This window comes from Leuciscus leuciscus (assembly GCF_965113295.1).
Source record: "Leuciscus leuciscus genome assembly, chromosome: 4".
Classification (NCBI taxonomy): domain Eukaryota; kingdom Metazoa; phylum Chordata; class Actinopteri; order Cypriniformes; family Leuciscidae; genus Leuciscus; species Leuciscus leuciscus.
Window position 1 is genome coordinate 8274868 of NC_138728.1, and position 24142 is coordinate 8299009.

A 24142-nucleotide genomic window follows, 5' to 3' on the forward strand; every position below is an offset into this window, starting at 1 on the left:
AGTGGCCTATGCAAAAATATCTTGGAACACAGAAAAAACACAAGTAAAGGGTTAAGAGTTCTGTTGATTACTCAATATGTCATGGGACAAGAGAGACAGTATATTTTTGATTTTGTTACAGTCAGCACTAGACAATTTTCCATAACTCAAATAGACAAAAACAGAACTTTTTAGTGCAATGTGTTTCCAAGTATTAGAATGTTAGCCCTGAAAAGAGGAAGTGAAGTTTGTGTTATTACTGTTAGAATCATGGTTAGTTTAAAATACAGTTTATAATTTTATTCTTTAATTTTTCTCCCACAGATAGAAGTGATATTGTGACAGAAATGTCAGAATGCATTAAAATTCAATGGAGTGTGGGTGTCACCCGGTGGCTATTTTTGGTATAGCGCTTAAACAAAATCTCACATGAACTTCAATTTTTGTGATATCAACTCCAAGTTTGGAACACAACTTGATTAGACATATGGCTTTGATTTTCTAGCAAATTTAGAGTGCAAATTATTTTGTGAAATATATATTTTGTATTAAATAAACAATGTTTAGTTAAGTACATTTGCTTTGCATTAAACTTTTTTTACACATTAATTCAAGTTCTTTCACTTCAGCAATAATTTGCCATTTTTTAAAAAGAGACCAACTTAAGGTCTGTACTCCAAAGCATTTATGAATTACAACTATTTAAGCTTTTCACATATATTCTCAAAAAAGGGGGGTGAGAGTTAAGTTAATGCTTTAACTAACAATAAGCAAGACAATATTACAGTATTCATTCACCTTTGTTATCAGTAGTTAATAAAAATACAAGTTTATTGTTAGTTCATGTCAGCTGACGTTCACTAAATAATATTAACAGATACATCTTTTGATTTAATAATGTTTTAGTAAATTTTTTAATTAAGATTAATAAATGCTAATGTTGTTGACAAATGGAACATTATTGTAAAGTGTTACTTTTTCTAAATCAGTCTTTACAGTGAACTTCTGGCGCACAAGAAGGATCACATCCGCAACTTTGCTGCCGAGAGCTTCTCTTTTTTGATGAGAAAGGTGAGTTTTCGGATTGTTTTCATCATGTCCTCCGTATGATCATGTCCTGTTTTAAACTAATGGATCTGTCTCATGTCCAAAAGGTTACAGATTATGACGTGCTCTTCACACTCGTGTTCTCCAACCTGTCAGAGCATCCTCAGAAAGCCAAAGGAGCCGGTCAGCTGATCTTTGAGATGTGTCGAGGAGTCCGTGGCATGTTCCACTCCTGTGCCTCTACGGTGAGATCATGTCACAGAAAACCAAACGCATCAAACAATTAACATTTGGCTTGTCAGTGAATAACAGTACTGTTGTTGTCAGGCTCTTCCGGTGGCGTTGAAGAAGCTTGGCCCAGCAGTCGGACAGGATGTTGATTTACCTTGGGACTCGATCAAAGAAGCTCTGGACCACATGGCTGAGTCTTCAGCCAACTATGTTGACAAAGAACACCTGATGGTCCTGTGGGACTCCTTAAATGTGAGAAAACCATTTTTTAATTTCTCTAAATGAAGTTTGTCTGACAAAGCATATGGACTTTTTATAAAGTGATTCTTCCCATTCTAGATGCTGATTGGTCATCGTTTCAGTTGTGTTAATGCGATGCTATAGTAACAGCCTGTAATAGACCTATGCATCAGCCAAACCGATTAATCAGCTGATATTAATGATTTGTGTTTTAAATTAATAACTTCAAATGATGATGTGCACACAAATAGCTGAAATTAAACACCTTTTTACTTGATATTTTGTAATAATTCAAGGAATTCATTTAATTAAGGGAGAGCAAACACTTCTGTATACATGCATCATGTATGCATGAACATTATATTGTCCATTAAAAAAACATACCATTTGTGTGTGTGTGTATATATAAATGCATATATACGTTTCATTCTGCATAAATTACTGTAATATTCTTTTGCATCCTCAACTAATCAGTATTTTAATACAATACCATTGCAGACAAAAATATTAAGATCCAGTATGATTATTTATATAATTTGTCTTTTAATGGTCTTTATATATAATGGTCTATTTATATATATGTGTGTGTTACATGTGTGTGTTGCAGGGGTCTCTGAAAGAAGTTCTTGGAAAGTTAGAGACAAGCGATGCCGACCCAGCTAATGAACACTTGGAGAGGATTCTGTACATCTACCACACACTTGTGGAGCATCGCAAAGGAGCAAAAATTACAAAACCACAGTCTGTCTGTGAGGTGTGTGTATTTTTCTATCACTCAAAAGCCCTATTTGGACGGGCCTAGTTTTCTAAACAATGTTTGACTTACAGTTCTTATCACTCGACATCTGTGATTTTCATGTACCAATTCGGACGGACTAACATCTCAGTGTTTATCACATTGGTGGTAGTGTGTGTTTTCTAGACGTGGATGTTACAGAAGTTCATGTGCTGTGCTTGTGTGCATCATGTATGATGTACATGTCTTTTAATTAAGTTTATAGAAGCTGTTGTTTATATAATACACTTTCAAGTGAGCAGAGAAATCTAGACAAGTTTCTTACTATCCTGACACTAATATTAAAATGTGCAGTTTCCATGTTTTGGCTCTATTTATTAGTTTTATAATTGTATTTTTCTTTGTCAGATACCATTCATTTTGAAATGAAATGAAAACGGTAGCACAGCTAGGTCAAAAACACATGAGCAGAAGCATTAGGATAATACAACATCAGAAATCACAGACATTCGCATTCGGACGGGATTAGATTTTATTTACTGAGGTTGTGTGAGGAAAAACACAGGCATGGCAGATTTGGATGAGATTTAAAATCACTGACTTCCCTAACGTCCTCCTGGGAAACTAGTCCCGCAGAATAGGGCTAAAGACGGTTCTTCTTGAGTGCTGGTGCATCTCTGATATGTCTTTCTCCATTTTTGTTGTATTTAGACACTTCTGAAGCTAGTTCAAGCACCAGGACTTTCCTACTCCTGCTCCAGGATGCTTTTACAAGTGGTTTCGTCTCTGTTGATGGGGGAGAATCTGTCATTGCCTGCCCAGACCATCCACGAACTAGTGAAAAAGGTTTGTTTTGTGTGCACTTACACAAACGTTTGTCCATCTTTATCTGTCTGATTTCCTGTCGACCTCATTTCCTGTCTGGTCCCTCACGCAGGTCTTCCATAGCGGGATGGACCGAGATGTCATATTGTCATTTGCAAAAGAGATGTTTGACATGAAACAGTTTGAGCAGGTCAGTGACAGCCGGACCGTGGTGTGAAACCATCTTTAAGATCAACTTGCGTCTGTTTTAATGTTGATATGTGTTTCTCTAGGTGTTCTTGCCCAGTTTGCTGCAGTACCTGGAGCAGCTCTTCTGCACTGAGGACGCTGTAAACCGACAGCTGGTTCTAGAACTGCTGGTTGGTCTGATTCTGTCCAAAGCTCCGCCCCCCACTGACGGATCCATGGCTTTTGAGAAGTACCCATTAGTCTTCACTGGACAGACTGTCAGGTAAGCTGGGCTATTTTTTTTTTTATCATCTTGAATTTCTATGCACTTTAAAAATTTGTTTTCTCATTAACTTTTTCACTGCTATTGACAATTTATCTAGTCTTTTATGAGAAAACGCTTCGCCACCAAAGACGCTTTTTGTTTTTTTACTGTTATAAGGTAGGGGGCGCTATTATGCATCTTTTGAAAGAGTACTGAATCTCCTGACAAAACACAGGTGAAGATGATGCAGAAACAAGTGAATAGTATATGTAATCATATGCATATGTTAAATAACACGATCATCAACATTAAACAGCATATAAATCAAAACGGCCTAACATTACCGAATGAAATGGCGACCCAGGACAAGCTATAGGACTGTGCAAGCTGTGGGAGTGTTGATGGACTCGATCTACTCCATCTGATTTTTCATCGTTATTCTGAATCCGATCCAGATGTAGTCTTTGACTAAAATGCTATTTTCTCAGCTTTTTGCTCAAAATGTTGCTTTAATTTTTTTTTTTTTACTTACCAATATTCAAGCGGTGATAGAATAAAAGTTTTTGTTTGTTTGTTTAAAAGCAGAGGCTCTGTTCTTTCTTCTGATGTATTGCATGTTCAGATATTCATATAACAAACTTCCCATTCGATTACATGGAGAGGGCAGGGTTTACGACATATTCTGCATCCAGCCACCAGGGGGCGATCAAAATGCTTTGGCTTCACTTTTCAGGATGTGTGTGGCACCAGCCGACAGATAAGAGCACATTACTCTTTTCAAAAGGAGGGCCTTGATAGAGACAGGAACTGAACAGAGCGTTACTGACAGACTGGGAAGGGAGGTGCTGCAACAATGGAAAATATGGGGAAAATAGTGTTTTTTGAACATTTCAAGCATGTATTCTAGTTCAATGTATTCAAAATCAAGACTTTGTAAAAGGCATAATAATATATTGTCTTGAATTTAAATACTTCACAAATTCCAAATTCTCTTTTAGGTCAACTGGACCTGAAAGAGACCAGTCGGTCTCTGTTCCCCAGCGGATTCTTTCTCTCATTGACATCCCCATCGATCAGCCGCTCTCTGACCTTTCTCATCCCTGGGCTGCACTAGTGCTCCTCCCACACGTCAGGTAAAAACTCAATTACCCACAATCCTCTGAGTGTCAAATTGCATAAATTACTATAATATTCTTTTAAATCCTCAACCAATCAGTATATATTGTATATTATATATAATATATATTGTATGAAATAAATGCTTAGTTCTGTACTTTTGCAATACATCTCCAATAATCTGCTGTTTTGTGACTTCTTTAAAAAAGGGACCAAACTTAATGCCCTTTTCACACATACTACATACTCCTAATCTCACCATAAATGTATTTAATTAAATACTACTATTTGTCACAGTCATCTTTTTACTTTAAAACTGGGGTAAAGCAAGGAAAAATACAATTTACCTCAACAAGGCGACATAATGAACAACACTCGTCTCATTCGTGGAGGTGGAAAGACAAGTTATTTGTGACATGCAAGATTTATTGTATTAAAATTTAAATGCAAAATAAAAGGCATGGGAGTCGGCTGTTTTTGTCAATTTTAAGTTCATTTAAAATGTTTGCGATTTTAATATAAGTACATGGTTAAATATTTGACCACTTGCTTGAGCCACTTAATATATAAATCTATATAGAAGTAATGCATTGAATAATACATTGTTTAAATTGTGTTTAAACAATACGTCTATTAAAGAGTGTATACGTGGACAAAGATAATCGCAATGCTGACTAAGCTTTTTTTTAAATAAAAGTTGCTGATAACTTCTGGATTTGAAATAAAAATAGCGAGTATGTGTTTGTGGTACAGCCGTGGGTCAGTTACGCACCGCAAACGCAGCATATGTGAAAGCACTATAGCGCGTGCTGCTCCTGTACCGCATACGCACTGCAACAAGCACCACACACACACGGCGTATGTGTGAAACGGGCGTAAGCCTTTATTCCAAAAAATTCATGAATTACAACATTACAACATTTAATATGATCAAAAGTGGGGTGACAGTTAAAGGTTAATGGTCTTTTGCTATATAATTTGGTATTTGTGTAAATGTACAACAATTCAAATGTTTTACAGGCCATTAGAAGCATCAAGCGTTATACAGGCCGTCACTGTACTACTGAACAGGTTACTGCAGGAGGTGTGCAGTGAAACTCTGGGGAGAGGTCAGTCAAGTGTGTGTGTGTGAATGATTGTCTCAAGCTACTTTTATGTTAAATGATGTTCCTAATACCGTCCTTCTGTCCTCTCAGGAGGGCTGTTTGTAGCCCGACAGGCTCTTAGCACTCTGCTCAGTTTCAAGGAGACGACAGCGGTACAGTCACTCCTGCCCGTAGAACTGGTCAGAAACATCATTGAGTATGTGCCTCAGTATTTACATGTTTATTTGCTCTGAACATCCCAGTAAAAAAGGTTCTTGTCTGTTAAATTATTTTATATTATATTTTGTTTGTTTGTTACAGGAAAGTCCCCACTGATCTTTCAGCGCTGTTGTTAGGAGATCTGTACTACACCAGACTGGCACTCAACGGCTCCTCCGCTCAGCTGGCCCATGATTCGCTGCTGGAATTGTACCATAAACTGCATTCCAATTTTTCTTCCAACATTTCCAAGGTCAGGTTTAGCCTAGTTAGGGTTGCTGTTGTTAAGTGGGAATAGCTCAGAGTTCCCACAGTCCTGGAAAACCTGGAAATATCAGAGGATTTAAGGCCTGAAAAAGTGATATAATGAAATTAAATCTTATGGTCATGGAAATTTTGATGACTTTTTACTTAAAGCCTTTATGTATAATGCATTATAAAGGTATTCATAATTTTTGTTATTATGCATTATATATTTTCATTAATAATTGTAACCATTTAAAATGCATTATAATATTTGCAGATTTCTTTTTACATCTTTAATCTGTTGTTTGCTATGTGTTTTATTGCATTGTACTTTTTAAAGGTATTCAATGAATAGATAAGTATAATTATGGTTACAATTATTTATGAGACCATACAATGCATTATAAGTTGCATTACATGGCATACTTAATGGCATACTTAATGCATTAAAAATTATTTTATAATGTATTACATATAAAGGCTTTAAGTAACGTCACTGAAATTTCTATAGTCCATAACTTTCATTCTATTTTTGTAATTATTTTGAAAAATTGGGTAACACTTTACAATAAGGTCTCGTTAAGTTATCACTAGTTAATTTTGATTTTAAAATGTTGAGATTATCTTTACCTAAGATTAATAAATGCTTTATAAGTATTTTTCATTGTTAGTTCATGTTAACTAATGTAGTTCATGTTAACAAATAAAACCTTTTTGTAAATTGTTACCAAAAATGGTTCTATCTTGAATGTTATATATTCATTGCTCATCTGTGTGGACCCTGCTGTTATGAATATACAGATTGTAAAGGATACATTTTTCCTCGTCCTCTACAGATTCGTTTGCTGACCCTCAGAATATTGTCAAACTTTGAGGCTGACCTTCCTAAACCTGCAGAGGTATCATTTGTGAGATTTTCAGACAAAAATCTCAAACAAAGTATGCATGTATTTATTAATAAATAACTAATTTCTTCTTTAGGGAGAGGAGAGCTCAAATGCGCAGACGGTGTTCGCAGTGTGTCTGCAGGCAGAGCAGGTCCCGGCCACAGTGCAGGACTACAGGGAGAAACTACTACATCTCCGTAAACTCCGTCATGACCTGGTGCAGCCCTGTCTGCCTAAGGGACCTTTCCATGAGGTAGCTAATGCCTTATACTCCATATAAAATATGAAATCATTTTTGAAAGCTTTGTTTTGTGCCATAAATATGTCTGTGTTTTACAGATTCCTCTTCGTTATCTTATTGCGATGCTGTTTGTCAATTTCCGACCTCTCTGGGATGCTGTTATTGATCTGTTGGTGTAAGTGTGGAGCATTGCTTGAACGCACAGTATCTGTTTCATTTTTGATCTTTTGCCTTTAAACCCTCATGTACCCTAAGGTTATGTCTTCAGCATTATTCTATATTTCTCTGTATTATTTCTGTCTTTGAGTTTTGGTTTTATATGCTTTCAAACGCCCAGGTCACATGCTAAAGAAATGGACAACAAATCTTTCTGGAAGGTTTATCATGAACATCTGGAGATGGTTGCTGGTTTAGCTGGTGAGTTCACAATGATGAGGCATTCGAGACCAGTCAGATTTATTTGTCAGCACTTTATACAATACATATTGTTTACAATACAGAACTTCACAATAATAAACAGGAAAATAATAGTGTTAATCTATCAGACAATCAGTGTCATTCAGCTCAATTTAGTTCAACGTTGTTTCAATTCAGTTCAATAACTCTGTCAATGTTACAAAGTTCATCAATTATGAAAGCATCTCTACATAAGGCAATGGTGTCATTATCCAGCTCAATTCAGTTCATTTGATAGTCTCAGTATGATAATATTATTTGTCTTTTGTTCTAAGTGTTGTCTTCTGTTAAAAGGTTGACCTGTTATATGTTCCCATTAGTCATAAATTTATGAATCTGTTTTGAATCTTTATTCTCAGAGGAAGAGCTCCAGGCAGATGATGATGACGACGATGATGAGGGAGGTGGTGAACAACATCAAGCCGCAAAGCAGCTCAGAGGTCCAGGGACCAGCGTGATCGAGAGCGGGGATGTGGGAGTTCTGTTTCTGGAAGAACTGGACCAAGTGTTAAATCCCATTGAGCGAACGGACTTCACAAACTTCCGTGGCTTGCTTTGGCGAGCCATGTCCCAGTTTCCTGAAAGAGTGGAGCCACGTAGCCGAGAGCTCAGCCCATTACTGCTGCGCTTCATCAGGTGTGTGTGAGCTTTATCGTATCAACCTATTTGTCTCTCTAGAAAGTTCTCCATAACATCATTTTCTCTGTGGTCTTTGTGTTCACAGTAATGAGTTCTACCCATCTGACCTGATGGTGGCTCCCACTCAGGACCTCATGAAGAAAAGCAGCTCTTTATCGGAGCAGGAAATGGGTGGTGTAGTAGATGCTGAAATGGAAGACGATGAAGAAAAGGAGGAAGATTCCCAAAAATTCAAGAAGAAGATGCCAAGAAGAGCAGCGGCCAAGTAAGAGATGATCTTATCTTCTAACATCCGCCTCTGTCCTCTAGTTACCTACTAGAAGAACTTACACAAACATGTGAATCTATGTTTTTGTTTCAGGCAGCTCATTGCTCACTTAAAGGTCTTCTCCAAATTCACCAACCCGAAATCTTTATGCATGGAGGCAAATCTTAGTGAGCTGTACACCCAGGTATGGTTTTCTAGCTTTGTTTTAAAGGGAAATCTTCTTGGTGAATGGCCAGCTGAGACTAATTCTTTCTCTAAACCTACAGCTCCTGTGCCATAAAGATCAAGAAATCCAAAAAATAGCACTTGACTGTTTGATGACATACAAAGACCCAAATATTCTCCCTTACAAGTAAGACCTGTAACACAAAGCACCCACATATATTTTCCCTTCTCTTCACATGAGCTTTTTTTTCAGTAAAAACTATTATACAGTAACTAGGTCAGTTTATGAATAGAATCCTTTATATTCAGAGCTGAGACTGATGGTATCTTCCAAAAGACTTCTTTGGTTACCTTACTAACTCTCACTACTGGCATACCGGAATGTACCAATTGCCTCAGGAAGTCTTTTAGTCTATTACAATTTTACATCTATGGATTCATTTCACATCTCTGATTTATACTTGGAGCCACTTTTGTCATTTGGTGCAAGGAAAACAAATACATAGAGGCAATCCTCACTGACCTAATTTTAAGCCTGTTATCAGAGATAGCTTTTCTCCAACCTCAAACTTGCCAGTTGGATGCTTTAAACAAGTTTTCTTTAAACAACATTTTCTATTTGTGCAGACTTTTTTCTTCTTCTTCTTTTTGGGTTATATGGGAGTATTGATATGATGGCTTTAAGCAGCACTGTGAACGCTTTTTTGAACTGCAGCAGCGATGTTCCCCAGTGCTTTGTTTTAGGTCCATAATGATTGTTGATTTGTGGTTGTTTACAGAGAGAATCTGGAGAGACTTCTGGATGACAAGCATTTTAAAGATGAGATTGTCCATTTCAACATCTCAGAAGAAGGAACTGTGGTACTTTCGTCACATAGACCCAAACTCATTCCCATGCTTATGAGGTGTGTTTACACACACAGTGCACATTATCAGTGCTTCACTGTTGTTTCTTCACTGAACGTGAATGTTATGTGCCTGTATTCAGTAGTTTTTATTTATTCTTGCAGGATACTGTACGGGAAGATGTGTACTAAGGTTGGTAGTAAGTTTCAGGGTAAGTCGGGCACGGCTTCACGCTCCTCCATAGTGCTGCGCTTCCTGGCGGCCTGTCAGCCAGAGGAGATGGGCATGTTTATAGATCTTCTGCTGGAGCCTGTTCGTCATTACGCTGAAGGTAACTACTTCAAGCTTATTAAAATGATTAAATCCTAACAAAACCTTCAAACATACACCTTATAATCACCTATTGGCAGTTCATTAGATTAAGGGTGTGTTCATACTTGTAGTTTGGTTCTCTTGGTTCTTTTGGTCCAAAAAAGAAAATGATTTATGTTTTGCGATGAAACTTATCGAAAATCCAATACAATGCTGTAGGATGGGCTGAATGAGCTTGTTGTATGTGTGTAAATATAATTGTTTTTTTAAAATCTGAATTCCTCCGTCACACACAAAAACAAAGATCTGCTTCAGATTTCAGTCGAACCACTTTTTCAGGGGTCTCGGTCCGCTTGTTTTGTGCACACCAAGGTCCGGATGGCAGCGCTCAAACTTATTTCAAATGAACCGCACTAACAGAACTATTGCACCGAGTTCTTTTTTTTTTTTTATGTTTATTGGCTTTTGTTTGTACATTAAAACAATAAAACAAAATAAAAATGAATTAATAATATAAACAAATAGACAAAAAAAAAATTAAATAAAGATAATAATAAGAAAGCACCGAGTTCATTTTAATCGAACCAAACTTGCAAAGTCTGATAACACCCTGGGTTATTATTTGGACCATTTATGAATTTGATAAGAGGACCATAATTGGTTTTAAATTTATGCATTACACTTTAAGGTTGTAAAAAATATTTAGGTTTATTTCAGAATTAAAAAACTTAAATAGGTAGCTAACAATAGTGCATTCATGTCCATATATGCAACATACTTGAACTTGAATAAATGGACACTTTTTTACTGAGACACTTTTTTACTGAGACAAGCTACCAAAAGATTTTGTTTTACTCATTTTCTTTTTTTAAAAAGATGGATCAGAAGCAATCATTGATTTTAGAAAATGAATTATTTGTTGCTTGCAGGAGCGTGTTTGGCTGCGGTAAATCGAGCCATTGATGAAACGAACCTGTCTGCTGTTCTCCCTGTGGGTCGCCAGCACAGCCTGCTCAACACCATAGAATTGCTCATCAATAAACTAGGCCATCTCATCCAAATCTACCTGCCCAAAGTTTTGCAGATCTTGCTGTGCATCACAGCCTCCGTGTCATTTATACTGGATCACAGAGAGCAGGTGAGCTGAATGCAGAAAACCATCCTCATTAATACTTTTATAAACTCTAAATTATGAAATATAACTCTTCAAAATAAAAAATTCGTGGGTTTCTTTGTAGGAAATTAGTGTTTTCTCATATAATGTTTTTATTGTGTGGTGAGTGAATCTATTTTTGGGGTGTTGATCTCAAGAGCTCACTGTTCTTTATGTTTGTGTAGCTCAAGCCTGGTTGCATTAATCCTCTGAAGAACTTGCGTCGTCTGGGGATTCTGCGCATACAAGACTTCTTTGATGGCTTTGAGTGTTACAACTTCACTGCAGATGAGCTGGATGCTGTTTTCCAAGCTGTGGTGTGGCCCCAGGTGTGTGCATAAAAGAGAATCTGATGGGATAGCTTTAGTAAATTTAATGGTAAACTACCGTATGTAACTTTTGGGCTTCTAGCGGTTAAAAAACAAAACTGCATGCATTTTGCGGATGAATATGGTTGTCCTACTGCTCATAAAACATTCACTACTAGGATTAAGAGATATAACCAGTTTAAATGGACAGGATCTCAAGCTGACTATCTGAAGACTTTATTGTAGTAATACCTATTAATAGACATGGTTCTTCCTTGAAAATAAATATACATACTAGTGTTGCACGATGTACCGGTACTAGGAAGGTATCGCGATACCCTGCTATTAAAAACGATACGATATTAACTTTTATTAGTACCGGTACTTTAAGAGTGACAGTAAATAATAAGAGCAGTATTTCTTAACTTGCGTAGCTGTGTGACAGCAGGAGTCAGGACGTGTAAATTCACTACTAAACAACGGAAGCAGAACAGTAAAATATATACGCGCAGCACTTGACAAAGAAACGTGCATGCATGAGAAAATAAAGCGCGGGACGTGCTCGCGCTGCCGGGCTCACTCCTGAAGCGCGCGCACACGCCGTTCAGACAGCATACGATCGCGACTTCAGTTCTCTTTCGCGGACTATTAGGTTTGAATTGTCAAAATGATATGTAAAAATGCACATCCTGGCGAGTATTCACGTAAACACAGTCGGGTATGTCTTTAGTGAACGTAAACCGTTTGTAAAAAGAAATCGTATATGTTTCAATGTATTGGATACGTGCAGGTCTTAAAGGGCCGGACCGGCAGCGTAATATTCTGTGTGATTAATGTTAATCCAACAACAAAAGAAAATAGACAGTCACCCAATGCTTGACTGAATAAATTTAATCTATTTATTAAGAATCAGTCTATAGTTAATTTATAGAGTGAAGACCTTATTGTTTCAGCTACAGAAGGTCTATAGCTTTCAAAAAAGAAATGAAGCACTGTTTATTTGTCTCTTATAGTATTTGTCATATTGTTTGTAATTTGCTTTTTTGCTTATTTTTAATTACAAAGATACAATTAAATTAAATATCTATATTATAATTATAAAATTACATTTAAAAAATATTAAATGACTCGTATCATGAAATAAGATTTTGGTCATCCTAACCTGTTCAGAGTTGTGAAAGGTTTGTAAATGTTAGCATGATTGATAATAATGTGAATGTTGCAAACATCTTGGTAAGGACGTTCACACTGACATGTAGTTATTATTATTATTTTCAATAAAGGGGAGGGAATGGTCATAAAGCAGGGCAGGATCATACTGGTCATGTGAGTTTTTAGCTTTTTAAAATTAATTTATAAAACAATGATTAAGTTCTGTCATATTTTTCAATTACTTTTACTGTTTTAGTTTTTTTGCCGTGGTATCGATTCAGTATCGGTATCGAGGTATTTTGGTCTGGTATCGTATCGAATTAAAAATTTTGGTATCGTGACAACACTAATACATACATACAACCATAATGAAATTAAGCCGTCTAAAAATAAGAACAAAAAATTTTTTTTTTTTTTTTCAATTTACAGATCTGATTTGTGTGCTGATGCAGTCTTGATATTTAAATGCAGTTGGAATCGGTATAGATTCAGTAAGTAACCCAGACGACCTGGTTGTGTTTTGTTTATTAGGTGTGTCGTCTGCCCACTGAAAGCACGTATGCACCAACGCCCCTCATGAAAGTCATCCGTGTGTGGACCCAAAACGCTCGGTAAGTTTATTATTAACCATGCGGAGAAGACGGACCTCTCAGCAAAATATAAATGCAAGAACCCCCTTTATGTTAAAATAGCCAAGCTTATTTTTATTTTTACTCTTAAACATGTATGTGCACAGTTTTTTATTGCAACGTAATCTTATAATATAAATGTTGTCTTTTTACTCTTTCAGATTTTTCCCTTTGCTTGCTAAGCAGAGACCAGGCCACCCTGAGTGTGACGTCCTGCTCAATGTATTTGGTCTGTTATCCTCCAAAAACGTGACTGCCCTCACAGTGGCCATGGTGATTGACATAGCCGAGAGCTTGCTGAGCACTCCAGACTTTGAACCCAAGGAGAATGAGACAGAGTTGATTGTGAATGACTGTGTGATCCCTGAAAGTTGTGATGTATCAGGTACTGAGAGTGGGTTTTGATGATTATACTAGAGGACCCGCTATTCTTTGCTTATTTGACATCTCATTTTCTTTTCTTCGGGTAGATTCTCTGACTGTCGGCTGCCGTCTGCTCCTTCCTCACATCCCAGCACTGCTTCAGTACCTCAGCGGAGTCGTGCGTAACTCTGAACGCCTCAAAAAGAAGAAATTCAGAGTTCAAGTCAGCAAAGAGCTCAACATCCTCTCAAAGTATGTTCCTAAATCTGTATATATATACAGGCAGCTTAAGAGCCATTCACAGCAAGGACGATAACTGTTAACAATAAAGTTTTAAAAGTCCCTTACCACACCGATAATGATACAGAGGAATTATATCAGTGGAATCGTTTTCAGAACAATTTTTTTCTAGCTGGCGAACAATAAAAATTACATGATTTCAGAAATAATTCTAATATGCTGATTTGCTGCTCAAGAAACATTTCTTATTATCAATGTTGGAATAGTTGTGCTGCTTATATTTACTATTCAAAGGTCTTGTATAATCAAAAGTGAAAGTAAAGACATTTATAATGCTGCAAAAGATTTCAAGTCAATGCTGTTCTTTTGAACTTTCTATTCATCAAAGAATCAAGAAAAAAAAGAGATCAAGTTTCCACAAAAATAAAGCAGCACAGCCATTTTCCGCACTGATGACAATAAGGAATGCTATCATGTACAATGAAGTGAAATGTTCAAAAATGAATAACCTTCGTTGTGTTCCAGGATCAGTAGATTTGTGACTGAAAAGGGACAGAGTTCAACACTAATTGGTTTGCTTCTACCTTACCTCCACAAACCCAAAACTGCACAGGTACACTCCTCATGCCAGTACTTAATGAATACCGGTATTAATATTTTATTGCTTTAATCTCAAATAATTCTCATTGTTTCCTTGTTTTCTTTCAGGAAACAGAGTTGGACATCCTGGGTACTGTGCAGAACCTGCTGAGACAGTGTTCAGAGCCCAGCTTGTTCCTCAAACCTCTCAGCAAACTCTTCTCCATTATTCACAACAGACTTTCACGTCAGGCTCTGTGTGAAGCATTCCAGGTCATTTTCCGCATCTCCAGCCACTTTAAAGGGATACTTCACTTTGAAATTAAATTTTGGTATGTTTTAGCTTACCTCAAGGGCATCCAAGATGTAGGTGTCTTTTTTTCCGCAGTAGTTTCAATTTTGATATTTTTAGGTCAAACCGTTCTTGTCTGTCAGTCATATAATGCAGGTCTATTGTCACTATCTCAAAGAGCATGCACAGAGTCCAAATTAAAACAATTCCCCATCGTCCAAATTAAACAATTCCCCATCGTAAGTACACATTGATGGCCTAAGACACGAAACGAGCGATCTGTGTGAGAAAACGAACAGTATTTATATCGTTTTTACCTCTTATACACAGCCACGTCCAAGTGATCTGAGGGCGCGCGCGCATCCTGCTGTGTGAAGTGTGCGCAGACTGGTGCATAGATATATACACTAGATGTCGCCTTGGCTACTGCAGTTCATTGGAAAGAAACCGTAGCCAAGGCGACATCTAGTGTATATATCTATTGTTTAATTTGGACGATGGGGAATTGTTTTAATTTGGACTCTGTGCATGCTCTTTGAGATAGTGACCATAGACCTGCATTATATGACTGACAGACAAGAACGGTTTGACCTAAAAATATCAAAATTGAAACTACTGCAGAAAAAAAGACACCTAAATCTTGGATGCCCTTGAGGTAAGCTAAAACATACCAAAATTGAATTTCAAAGTGAACTATCCCTTTAACACCTCTTTAGTCTACTTCAAACTTTTCCTGACTGACCGTATCTCTCCCCACAGACTCTGTCAGACATGGACAGTGAACTGAAGTACATCACAGACATTGTCATTCAGGTGAATGTCCATTGAGGCAATCAGAAACCGCTTTAGTTTTGTTTCTTCCTGTCATGTTTGTATTTGACCCACTCTCCTCTCTTCTCCAGCTCAACGCGTTTGACAGCCGCCATCTGGACGAGGTTCACTTTGACGTGCGTCTGGTGGCGTTCCAGGAGGCCACCAAGCACATTAAAGAGATGAGTACGCTGGATATGAGATACCTGACTGCTGTCATGCACAACTGCTTCCATTCATTAGAGGTGACCATCAAGATTTGAGATTCTTGTGTCATTACTATTAGCTTGGAAGAGCTCTAAAGTTTATTTTTATGTTCATCTTTTTGTGTCTTAATCTGCTTCGAGTTTTGAATGCTTTTTGTGTGTTTCTGAGACAGATCGGCGACATGTCTCTGGCAGACAGCGCCACCATGTGTTTGTCAGCCATAATAATGCAGCTCTCAGAAGTCGGATGCCCAGAGGCCGAGTACAAAGAGATTGTGCAGTACATGATACTGGATGCCCTGCGAAAGGGTTTGAAGAGCAAGACTGAGGTGAAAACTAGTGACATGTCAGCTTGCATTCATTACAGCACTGCTCTATGAACATTTCACATGTAGTTCACACTTTTATATCTGGCTGTCTTTTTTTGCAGAGTGTAAGAAATGAATACACTACGATTCTGGCCTGCCTGGTGAAGACCTTTCCAAACCGACCAGAGTTTCGCGATCTGGCTCAGCTGACAGATCATAATGATCCCGAGTCAGATTTCTTTGAGCATATGAAGCACATACAGGTAACATCAGGACACTTTAATAAAACTCATCAGTGAGACTCAACTAGAAACATCATACATTTTCAATTGGGTGGAGCTTGTAAAAAAAAAATGAGTCTCACATTTTGAATATGTAGTTTAATGCAAGTGCAAGTGCACTTCCTTAATGAAACAAGCTTTTTTTAATCGCTGCATAATGCAGCTCGAAACAGTTTCAATTCTCATCATAGCCATCCTTTTCTACTGGAAAAGGTGTATAAATATATAGCAATTACATTAAAAATGAAATATATTAATAAATTAAATGCATAAATATAAACTAATGTACTATGTAAATAATCGAATTACTATTATATAAAGTTATTAATAATTTAATAATAATTAACTAACTATTAACTAGTAATAGTAATTTTTATATATATGTATATAGCAATTACATTAAAAATGAAATATATTAATAAATTAAATGCATAAATATAAACTAATGTACTATATAAATAATCTAATTACTATTATATAAAGTTATTAATAATTTAATAGTAATTAACTAACTATTAACTAGTAATAGTAATTTTTATATATATGTGTATGTATGTATATAACCATTGCCACTTTTTGAAATCTTATTTGAAATCGGCTGAGCATAAAACACAGTCTGTTTGTTTTACAGGTTTACAGAAGGGGTCGAGCGCTCAGGAAGTTTGCCAGGCAGCTGACCGAGGGCAAGATTGTGATGTCATCACGCTCCATGCAGAATTACATCATGCCCTACGCCATGATCGCTATAGTTGATGAAAAACTGTTGAAGGTTGTTACTTACTTTTTGATGATTTTTTAAACTATTTCAATTGTTCTGTCACCATGCTGCTTGTTTTATGTGTTTTTAATGGATAAATGATTTGTGTTCCCAGTATGAACCCATGAAAACAGCCGCTATAGAAGTTATTGGTGCCGTGTGCAGACGCTTGACCTGGTCCAAGTACTTGTTCTACATAAAACACTTCGTCCATATTTTACAGTCTGGAATAGCGGAGCAGAAACTGGCAGTCAGGTAAGCTTGCTGCAGTAGTCAGTGTTACATAACGGGGATTTGGTGCACAACGGATCCTGAGTGTGATTGACAAATATCTTATTTTGTAATCATACTGTCAGGCACACTTGCTGTGCATTTGTGCCTTTTCTGTGATGTTCTTGTTCTGTTTATGACACTGAAAGTCTTTCTTGACTCTTTTCATTGGCTTAGTTTGTTGCTGATTGTTCTTGATGCGTTCCACTTTGACCATGAGACTCTCAGTAAAGAAATGGAGGCGGCCAAAAACAGGAAGACAGAAGGTGAGAATGTCACAACAGCCACATTATACTTCCTTTTAAAGGCGCGATGCCACACGTTTTTTAGGCCAACATTTTTTTGTCACATACAGCAAACATCTCCTCACCATCTGCTAGCTGTCTGTCCCCTGAACACACTGTAAAAAAAACGCGGTCTCTGTAGACACCCCAGGCTCCACAAACTGCAAGAAAAACAAACTGGGCTAACCCGCACAACGAAACATAACAAACTGTTCCAGCCAATAACCGATAAGAAGGATTTGGGGTGGGGTTTGGGGGGTTAGTGCGCGGATGAGGAGGAGGGAGGGTCGAGCTAGCCTCCGTTTTGTTTGACAATACTTTTAATGTCAACAAGAAGTGACATCACCCATCATCACTCAGAGCACCTTTAAACTACACGGCTTTACTTGACTAATGTGATCTATCAACAGAGCCCATTGTTGTGGTGGAAGAGGCTGAGGATGAGGCAGTGGAAACTATGGACACGGATGAAAGTGATGCTGAAGGTGCCATGGAAACTGATGAGGCTGGAGCAGCCGTTTCCACAGCATTAGATACTGAGACAGAAGGCCCTGCCAAACCAAATAAAGACAAAGAGAGCCAAACGAAGCAAGTGCTTCCTGTTGTCAGCAGTGGTCTTCCACAGAGTAACCATGATCTAAAGGCGCTAATTTCCTCTATTCATCACACGGTCACTCAGACCGTCCTGCCTAAACTTCACAAGTGCCTCACTGCGAAGGTGTGAACTCATTCTTCATACTTGACGAATTTAGTTTACTGTTGAGCTAGACTGAAGACTCTTAATGGACTAAATTCTACAAAGTAGTGGCCAAAAGTGATGTCCTGAGGGGATATTTGTTTTTAATGACCCTACAAGTTCAATTAAACCATCAAGATATGAGGAAAATATTTTATAGTTTTTAAATATGAGGGAAGAACAAAATGCTAAACTTGGTTAAGGTATTTTATCTGACAAAATTGTTTGGCAAAAAAGGGCAAACCACAGCTACAGGTTTGATTTTTACAATGCAAAAAAATTCATAGAAAAACAATCTCACAGGAAAAAGCATACATTCACTACAACATAATCAGTTATTAATGTTTCATTGGTTCATTAATGTTTCATTTTCCTAAGCCGGACACCACCATTGGCCACTAATGTAACTAACAATTGACGACTAACAGTTGATTCCATTAGTTTGGTGTTAGTCTCAAGCCCCCAAAATAAATGGCAAAGACAAATATTCTGTTTATAACCACAGAAGTGCTCGCAACTGGAACAAAGTGTTCATCGTGAACTTATTGTACACCAATGTTTATTTCTGCAGGTTAAGCGAGATGACGAGCACAAGATGGTGAAGTCTAAGGAGGTGAAAGATGAAGAAGTGGCCAGAGTGCCTATTGCATTTGCCATGATTCAACTCATGAAGTCTCTGCCAAAGGATGTCATGGAAGCAAACTTGCCTGGGTATATTTCTTCTATCATTACCCATTCTCTTAAAGAGGACCTAATATGCTTTTGTACATTTTCAAATTTCTTTAGTGTGTAACAGTGCTGTTTGAGCATGAAAAAGGTCTGTAATTGCGCATTGCTCTTTTTCGGAAGGAGGGGCTTCATAGAAACAGGAACTAAACAGAGCTTTACTGACAGACTGGAAAGAGAGGTGCTGCAATAATGTTAAATATGTTATAAATAATGTTTTTTGAACATTCAATCATGAACACCTATTCTAGTAGACCCCAAAAACAAAATCAAGGTAATATGGATGGTTGTTTGAGTGTGGGAGTGATGGATTAGTGGTGCTGCTACAAATATTCCATGTTTTCTGTAATTCTGAGTGATTATCAGTGCAAAAAATGTGGTAAATGATGGAGTTTGGTGTTTATATATGCAGCATCCTTCTGAAAGTGTGCGTCCACCTGAGGAGCCGTTTCCAGGAGATCCGTGATGTTGCTCGAAACACTTTGGTGAAGATTATAGAGACTCTTGGGCATCAATACCTTCATTATCTGCTCAACGAGATGCAGGCGGTCTTAGTGAAGGGGTATCAGGTAAAATATTGACTTTATTAGCACATGAGTGTGTAATGTAAGACTTTCATAAATTGAGTGTGTGTGTCACTGATGAATTTGATTGAATAGGAGAAATCTTACAAATTCTGATTTACAAGTTCTTAGAAATGTTATTTGTATACATGCTGGTGTCATACCATTTGGACATACAGTACAGGCCAAAAGTTTGGACACATTACTATTTTTTATGTTTTTGAAAGAAGTTTCTTCTGCTCATCAAGCCTGCATTTATTTGATCAAAAATACAGATTTTCTTTTTAATATTGTGATATATTATTACAATTTAAAATAATTGGTTTTCAATTTATTATACTTTAAATTATAATTTATTTCTGTGATGCAAAGCTGAATTTTCAGGATCATTACTCCAGTCTTCAGTGTCACATGTGACATCCAGTCTCTCACATGATCCTTTAGAAATCATTCTAATATTCTGATTTATTATGAGTGTTGGAAACAGTTCTGCTGCCTAATATATTTGATGAATAAAAGGTTAAAAAGAACTGCATTTATTCAAAATAAAAAAATATTTTCTAATAATATAAATCTTCTTTACTATCACTTTATCAATTTAACACATCCTTGCTGAATAAAAGTATTGATTTATTTAAAAAAAAGAAAGAAAAAAAAATTACCCCAAATTACTGACCAGTAGTGCATATTGTTGTTACAAAAGATTTCTATTTTTAAAACATTTGCTGCTTTTTTTTTTCTTTTTTCTTTTTTATTCATCAAAGTATCCTAAAAAAGTATCACAGGATATGAAAAAATATTAAGCAGCAGAACTGTTTCCAACTTTGATAATGAATCATATTATAATGATTTCTAAAGGATCATGTGATAGACTGGAGTAATGATCCTGAAAATTCAGCTTTGCATCACAGAAATAAATGATAATTTAAAGTATAATAAATTGAAAACCAATTATTTTAAATTGTAATAATATATCACAATATTAAAAAAAAATCTGTATTTTTGATCAAATAAATGCAGGCTTGATGAGCAGAAGAAACTTCTTTCAAAAACATTAAAAATAGTAATGTGTCCAAACTTTTGGCCTGTACTGTATATGTATGTATACCACTTTGAATACACTTGAGTGTACACATTTTAATACTTTTCTGAAAGGTTTTCAGACATATTTTTTTACGATAAAATATATCGTTGCTGTTGGCCGAAAACACTTTCCTTTTTTCCCCCTTTTTTTTTAAACGGTGTGGTTAAAGTTGATATTGTGGCTTTATGGTCAGACACTTACATGTGTGATTGTATTAACATTTGACCAAAGTCAAGTTCAAATAGTTACAAGGTTTTTTCACATACGTGTTTCGTCTGTCATTAGAACGGCCACATCTGAGGCAGTAAGTTTATCGCATTACACTTTCATCAATTTACAGATTATAAAGTTTACTGTAGCTTTGTGGACGCTTAGTTTTTTCTGTCATTTGGCCAAAATCTTATGTTATAAAAGACAAAGTACTACAAATGGGCTATTTAAGACCATAATGGCAATGACTCAATGACAAATGCTAGACTAAGACACTCTTCTCCGCTCCTCAAATACATAAAACATTAGCCTTTATGTCTATAGTGTTTCTTGAGTAAAGAAAACACTATACTAATTTAAAGTACTTTCTCAACCAGTTCTTTATTTACACTTGCACTGCAGAGACTGTCCAAACTGCGTGCGGCACTTCACTCACAATAGAGGCAGGTAAAGTTATGAGGTTCATACTGAGATAAGAGTTTCAGTCACAAGCTCATTTTAATACTTTATATTGGTTGAATATTTGCAAAATCCACAGACAGACATAAAGGGTGGCCAATAGTAATGATTTACGATTAAAAATGACAAAATATGGAGATACAAGGTTTCTGCCCTACAGTGACAATATGGTATTATACATGTATTATATTTTAAAATATATTATTATAATTTTTATGGTTTATTGTAGTTTTATTTAGGTTTTAAATTTGGCCTGAACTCAACTAAACCACTGCATAGATGCATATGTGTGAAGTCACAGCAAAAAAGTGTAGGCCTAGGTCACAGCTTTGGAAAACAGATGGATACGATTGCCTTTGCCATTAATCATTAAAAATCGGTTAAATATCTCTAGAATGCATTTTATGTTAGTAATCACTGCCTGTTCATTATTATAACACACTGAAAAAAAAACTAAGCCGACAGAAACGGCCCGACCATCGGCTTGGTGTGTCCTAGCCTTTACCTTTTCTTGTGACCTTTTCTTTTTTGTACTCTGTTAATTCATTTTTCTTTTTCTTATTTAAATTCATTATAATCAAATATTGGTTTTATATTAAATATTATGTGAAACACAAAGAAAGTGTCTGTAAAAAAAAAAAAAAAGTATTACAAATATTTTATAAAGCCAAACTATTAATTTAATTTAAATTTTATTTGACAGTTTGCATCGTAATAATGTGACCAGCATAGAAAGTGTAGTATTAAACATTTATACATTTATATATCAACATCCATTTCTTCCTTATTTACAAACATTTTAAAAGTTATTTTTATGATGTTTTTAAAAACATCATAAAATAATGCCAGATTTTTTAACTGTTAGTAATGAACGACCATAAATAACTTTGTACCTTAAAAAAGCCTCCAAACATTTGATCGCTACATCATCTATTTCTGGATCAAACTTGTTTGCCAAAAGATGGTGTTGCCTCAAAATCCATTTCAAGTCCCCAGCTCCATAGACACACACTCCCCGTCTGTACGTCCCAGTGCATGGTGGGTAGAGAGCCCCACTCTTTAGATCTCCTTCATGGTAGCTCCACTTCACTTGACGAGCAATTGCGTTCATGTCCGATAGATCGTACTTTCTGTTTGGAGGGTTTGATCCTGGTAATGAAGGCATCCGCTGTAACGTAGCCCACATGTGCTCATCTGGACTGTATGTGTCTTTCTCCCATTCCATGAAATCTTGAGTCTCTTTGCTTTTAAAGATGTAATCCACAAACTCTCTTGAAACCACAAAGTAAGCATTTCCTGAGAACATAGGGCTCTGAATTGGCGGGGGTGACTTTCTAACATCGGTCCGAATCACAACGTTCGTTACATTGTGATGATACTGCCAGCGCACCTTTTTGGACTCTACAGCCTCGGACTCCAAACTGTTCTTTCCGTTCAGTTGTTTTAGAATCTGAACCATTTCAGCATTGGTTTTAATGGGGAAATCAGTGCCACAGGTGTTGAGCAGATACCTCCACTGGACGGGTGACTTGAGCAGATCCTGCATGCAGTTGATGTCCGCTTGAACTCGAGACCAGGAGGCGTAGATCACATTCTCCAGTTTGCTGGCCACAAACACGTTGGTCAGACAGGACGCAATGGCCCTAACTGCTTCTTTAAAGATCTCAGGAGACCTCTGGTCCACATGAACACAGTACACATTGTCAGGAGTGTAAATGGCTCTTAAGAGCCTTTCAAACATCTCAATCTTCTCATGGATCACCATGGAGTAAGCAATGGGGAAATATTTCTCCTCTTTACTGAGAGAAAGCGTCAGAAACCCTCTATCTCGGATGTAGGATGGACAATCCTTGGTCGCGTTGAGATAGAATGACTCGGATAGCAGGGATTTTCTTTTTTTCGAGGCCAGGAGATTCCTGAAAATGTCCTTGTTCACTCCGTCCATGTCTCCTTGGATAATAGCAGAACAAGCCTGTAGTTCTCCAACATCCTGCTTTAATAAGTGATTCAAGACCGGCTCCTTTTTATGAGAACAATTTGTCCTTTGTTCTGGATGGTTCATCAAGAGGACGAACACGGTTGTACTTACAGAAAGGATGGAGATTTTCAAAATCCTCTGTTTCTTAAATGCCATGTTCATTTCTTTAAGATTATAACCTGCCAGAAACGAGACTTGCGTTAGTGAGGTATAAAACAGCCTCTCTTTTTAATATACCAGAACAATGTAGCAGGAAGCGAAAGCCAGCAAATCATATACAGAGGGGAAGGGCTGATATTTTTAAATGATTATACAACCGAGGTGTGGCTATAATCTTCATGGAAGGTCTGATTGCCATTGTCAAGATATTTTTGGGTAAAAAAGTGTGTTTTAAACATTCAGAAAGATTTAATGTAAAAAACATCATGTGTCTTTGATTTTGAGACTTGCAATGGTCTCGTTGAGGAAGCTGCTTATCTTATCTATTAGTTCTGTAGATTTTTTTAGTTGTCTGTTTGCAGTTGTCAGGGAACACACACATGGAAAGACCGGTAAGTTTTAAAGTAAAACAAAAACTTTTATTTATACAAAACAAAAGGCAATGAAGCGAATATTTGCTGGCAGCTGAGAGACACGTACACAAAAACATTATTATTACATATTTACTGTTCTTATGGTAAAGAATTTCAACCTTCAAAACGTATCAAAATGAATTTAGATCATAGAGGATTTGTAAGTCATTGACTGTATGAATTGTAATTTAAAAAAAAATTAAATATAATT

General features: G+C 36.7%; 2 protein-coding genes across 3 annotated transcripts in view; one reads left to right on the forward strand and one right to left on the reverse strand.

The window, feature by feature from the left end:
* The window catches only part of utp20 (UTP20 small subunit processome component), a 39741-nt gene that overhangs the window by 3321 nt on the left and 12278 nt on the right, over window positions 1–24142 (forward strand). For both annotated transcript variants that reach the window (XM_082166207.1, XM_082166206.1), the window contains exons 6-43: window positions 969–1050; window positions 1134–1271; window positions 1354–1509; window positions 2105–2251; window positions 2945–3079; window positions 3171–3248; window positions 3331–3509; window positions 4490–4624; window positions 5628–5716; window positions 5804–5909; window positions 6014–6164; window positions 6994–7056; window positions 7139–7297; window positions 7384–7460; window positions 7623–7702; window positions 8101–8377; window positions 8466–8645; window positions 8742–8832; window positions 8915–9000; window positions 9593–9718; window positions 9824–9990; window positions 10901–11109; window positions 11310–11453; window positions 13116–13195; window positions 13375–13598; window positions 13684–13828; window positions 14342–14429; window positions 14525–14668; window positions 15447–15500; window positions 15590–15742; window positions 15877–16032; window positions 16134–16274; window positions 16924–17061; window positions 17165–17304; window positions 17497–17585; window positions 18014–18321; window positions 18911–19050; window positions 19478–19634. In XM_082166207.1, the coding sequence (XP_082022333.1) occupies window positions 969–1050; window positions 1134–1271; window positions 1354–1509; window positions 2105–2251; window positions 2945–3079; window positions 3171–3248; window positions 3331–3509; window positions 4490–4624; window positions 5628–5716; window positions 5804–5909; window positions 6014–6164; window positions 6994–7056; window positions 7139–7297; window positions 7384–7460; window positions 7623–7702; window positions 8101–8377; window positions 8466–8645; window positions 8742–8832; window positions 8915–9000; window positions 9593–9718; window positions 9824–9990; window positions 10901–11109; window positions 11310–11453; window positions 13116–13195; window positions 13375–13598; window positions 13684–13828; window positions 14342–14429; window positions 14525–14668; window positions 15447–15500; window positions 15590–15742; window positions 15877–16032; window positions 16134–16274; window positions 16924–17061; window positions 17165–17304; window positions 17497–17585; window positions 18014–18321; window positions 18911–19050; window positions 19478–19634 (5212 nt within the window). The remainder of the gene's footprint in view (window positions 1–968; window positions 1051–1133; window positions 1272–1353; window positions 1510–2104; window positions 2252–2944; window positions 3080–3170; window positions 3249–3330; window positions 3510–4489; window positions 4625–5627; window positions 5717–5803; window positions 5910–6013; window positions 6165–6993; window positions 7057–7138; window positions 7298–7383; window positions 7461–7622; window positions 7703–8100; window positions 8378–8465; window positions 8646–8741; window positions 8833–8914; window positions 9001–9592; window positions 9719–9823; window positions 9991–10900; window positions 11110–11309; window positions 11454–13115; window positions 13196–13374; window positions 13599–13683; window positions 13829–14341; window positions 14430–14524; window positions 14669–15446; window positions 15501–15589; window positions 15743–15876; window positions 16033–16133; window positions 16275–16923; window positions 17062–17164; window positions 17305–17496; window positions 17586–18013; window positions 18322–18910; window positions 19051–19477; window positions 19635–24142) is intronic.
* On the reverse strand, window positions 22039–24086 carry LOC309496274 (beta-1,3-galactosyl-O-glycosyl-glycoprotein beta-1,6-N-acetylglucosaminyltransferase 3-like). Its single transcript, XM_082166266.1, has one exon. It carries the CDS (start codon window positions 23519–23521, stop codon window positions 22214–22216), a length of 1308 nt encoding a protein of 435 aa, XP_082022392.1. The 5' UTR covers window positions 23522–24086; the 3' UTR covers window positions 22039–22213.